The sequence below is a fragment of the Colobus angolensis genome, unplaced genomic scaffold (genome assembly GCF_000951035.1).
Source record: "Colobus angolensis palliatus isolate OR3802 unplaced genomic scaffold, Cang.pa_1.0 Scaffold167, whole genome shotgun sequence".
In the NCBI taxonomy this organism is placed as follows: domain Eukaryota; kingdom Metazoa; phylum Chordata; class Mammalia; order Primates; family Cercopithecidae; genus Colobus; species Colobus angolensis.
Genome location: NW_012114788.1, coordinates 679,258 through 682,506, shown reverse-complemented (window position 1 = coordinate 682,506; position 3,249 = coordinate 679,258). Strand labels below are relative to the sequence as shown.

The following is a 3,249-nucleotide window of genomic DNA, read 5'->3' as shown; positions in this document are numbered from 1 at the left end:
GCCAGGATGGTCTCGATCTCTTGACCTCGTGATCCGCCCGTCTCGGCCTCCCAAAGTGCTGGGATTACAGGCTTGAGCCACCGCGCCCGGCCTGTTGTTCCAGTATTAAGAGCATGGCTGTTTTAGGCTGATTGCCTTCTCTCCTGGGACCTGGCATCACCAAAGCACTGTGTGCTTGGAAATCCATTATCTTTCCCCAGTCTTTCCTCTCTTATTGTGAGGCCTTTTGAAAATGTACTTCCGGCCTCCCCACTGTCAGAAGGAGGCACTAGGTGCTGCCCATTTTAACTAGACAGGCTCTGGTCTTCTGCCTGCAGTGCCCCTGCTCTCCTTTGTCCCTGTGCTCACCTCTAACATGCTCTTTGAGGCTGAAGGGAAGAATAAAAGAGCAAAAACTGCCGGGCGCAGTGGCTTACGTCTGTAATCCCAGCACTTTGGGAGGCTGAGGTGGATGGATCACAAGGTCAGGGGTTCAAGACCAGCCTGACCAAGATGGTGAAACCCCATCTCTACTAAAAATACAGAAAAATTAACTGGGCATGGTGGCGGGCACCTGTAATCCCAGCTTCTCAGGAGGCTGAGGCAGATAATTGCTTGAACCTGGGAGGTAGAGGTTGCAGTGAGCCGAGATGGCGCCACTGCACTCCAACCTGGGCTACAGAGTGAGACTGTCTCAAAAAAAAAAAAAAAAGAGCAAAAACTTAATTCAAGCTTGTATTGTGAAAGCGTATTATTTATCAGAGGCCCTTTGCCTCAATAACAGACTTGCAAACCACCTGAAAATGTTAACTGTCCCTAGCTCTCTTTGTAAATTAAAGGACCTGGCAATGAATGGTCTTGTATAAGACAAAACATCTTATTGAAAATAAGTTATCAGGTCTTTTAAAAACATACACAGAAGAGCATTTTTAAAAAAGTGTTCAGGTGGCTGAAGAAGACTCTGTGCACTTGCTTTACTACCTTCATAGTAAGTCTGCCCAAAATTGAGCACACAGCAGGTCCTCTTTGGTTTGTCACTAAGGCCATCTTCTCTTTATCAATTTAGCCCGTGGAGCACAGAGCGTTCCTAATGACAGTCCTGCTCAGGGTGAGGGCACCCATTCTGAAGAGGAAGGTTTTGCCATGGATGAGGAGGACTCTGATGGAGAACTGAATACCTGGGAGCTGTCAGAAGGGACAAGCTGTCCACCCAAGGAACAGCCTGGCGATCTTTTTAATGAGGACTGGGACTTGGAGTTGAAAGCAGATCAAGGGAATCCATATGGTAGGTGTGGAGTCTCTGGGGGTCCTGAACCAGGCCTTCTCAGACACACCTGTCAGACTAGCCCTGAAGGCAGACAGTTTGGAACAGGGGTCCACATCTATGAGCTTAGGCTGGTATCTGTTACAGGTCTGCAATTTCTGTGACACTTCTTAAAAATACATTTGACTTCGTAATGTATCACTGTTTTAACATCAAAACTGTTACTGTCTTCAAAAATCTCTGCTATGAATTGAGCAGCTGCAGATAGAAGTGCTGTGTTATCCAGTTTGCTTCCTCTCCACTGCTAAGAACCCTTGTCTGAGAAGCACAGCTTCTCAGCTGTTCAGAATGAACACATTTACAATTCTTCAGGAAAGGAGAACTGTGTGTGTTTTTAAACAAAATAAGTGCAAGGATCTGTCCCCTAGACATACTTTGTGGCTGTCCATTTTTACCCTCTTTCCTTCCCTCCTTCCTTCCCTTAATCTGTCTTTTAAAACTGCCTGCAGATGCTGACGACATCCAGGAGAGCATTTCTCAAGAGCTCAAACCTTGGGTGTGCTGTGCCCCACAAGGAGACATGATCTATGACCCCAGCTGGCACCATCCGCCTCCACTGATACCCCATTATTCCAAGATGGTCTTTGAAACAGGACAGTTTGACGATGCTGAAGACTGAGTGTGGAGCTTTCTGCCTTGTAGGTGGGCGGGCCTCCACATCAAGATCTCTTTTCCTGTCTTGGAGGTTAAAAGTCTTATGTGAGAAAACGTTCTCAGTGACCCCTAGTCTGCGGTACAAAGACTAGTGTTCTTTATTGAACAGTGTTCAATAAGGCCCCGTCGTTCTCCCCAGTCTGTTGTTGTTACTAATGGGCTCCTCCTTGGAATGTGTGTGTGTTTGTGTCAAGAGGAGTTGTGTTCTTTGTAAATAAAGGTTAAAAAAAAACTAGTATGCTTTGTCTGCTTTTTTCCCATTTATTTATTTATGGAGACAGTCTCACTATGTCAGCCAGGCTGGAGTGCAGTAGCGCGAACTTGGCTCATTGGAACCTCCACCTCCTGAGTTTAAGCGATTTTTGTGCCTCAGCCTCCCAAGTAGCTGGGACTGTAGGTGCATGCCACCACACCCGGCTAATTTTTTGTGCTTTTAGTAGAGACGGGGTTTCACCACGTTGGCCAATCTGGTTTCGAATTCCTGGCCTCAAGTGATCCACCCACCTTGGCCTCCCAAAGTGCTGGGATTACAGGTGTGAGCCACCATGCCCAGCCTTCACTCCTTCATTTAAAGTCTCTGAATGACGTTTTAAAGATTCAAACGCTTGGAGGCTTAAAACTACTTTGTGAAAGAAAAAAAAATTTTAGTTTTGCTTCTGCAGATCTGGCACTGTTGACCAAGGATTGAAATCCAAGAGACATTGGTGATTTTGTAGCTGATTGTTTTCCTGTTGGTAGAAAATGGAACATCTACTTAGTTAACAGGTTTTTCCCTAGGCTGAAAACTAAATGGGAAATTAGTTAAACCAGCAATTGCATAATCCTTAATTGACACTAAACTCAGTTTTCCATTTAATATTTTAATCCTTACTTATGTGAAGTCTCTTAAAAATTTACCTCATTTTGGCTGGGCACGGTGGCTCACACCTGTAATCCTAGCACTTTGGGAGGCTGAGGTGGGCGGATCACCTGAGGTCAGGAGTTCAAGACTAGCTGGCCAACACGGAGATACCCTGTCTCTACTAAACAAAAATTAGCCAGGTGTCATGGTGCACACCTGTAATCCCAGCTACTTGGGAGGCTGAGGCAGGAGAATTGCTTGAATCTGGGAGGCAGAGGTTTCGGTGAGCCGAGATCACGCCGTTGCACTCCAGCCTGGACAACAAGAGTGAAACTCCATCTCCAAAACCAAACAAAACAAAAACCCAACTTTACCTCATTTTAGAGATGAGGAATGCAAGACTCAAAATGTTTTGACCAGGCCGGGCGTGGTGGCTCACGCCTGTAATCCC

The 3,249-nt window shown here is 46.0% G+C and overlaps 1 protein-coding gene across 1 annotated transcript in view; it reads left to right on the top strand.

Annotated features, from left to right (window-relative positions):
* The window catches only part of COPRS (coordinator of PRMT5, differentiation stimulator), a 12,288-nt gene extending 10,099 nt beyond the window's left edge, over positions 1-2,189 (top strand). The window contains exons 3-4 of the mRNA XM_011937628.1: positions 1,046-1,264; positions 1,753-2,189. Coding sequence (XP_011793018.1) covers positions 1,046-1,264; positions 1,753-1,922 — 389 coding nt within the window. The 3' untranslated portion in view covers positions 1,923-2,189. The remainder of the gene's footprint in view (positions 1-1,045; positions 1,265-1,752) is intronic.
* The last annotated feature ends 1,060 nt before the right edge of the window (positions 2,190-3,249 follow it).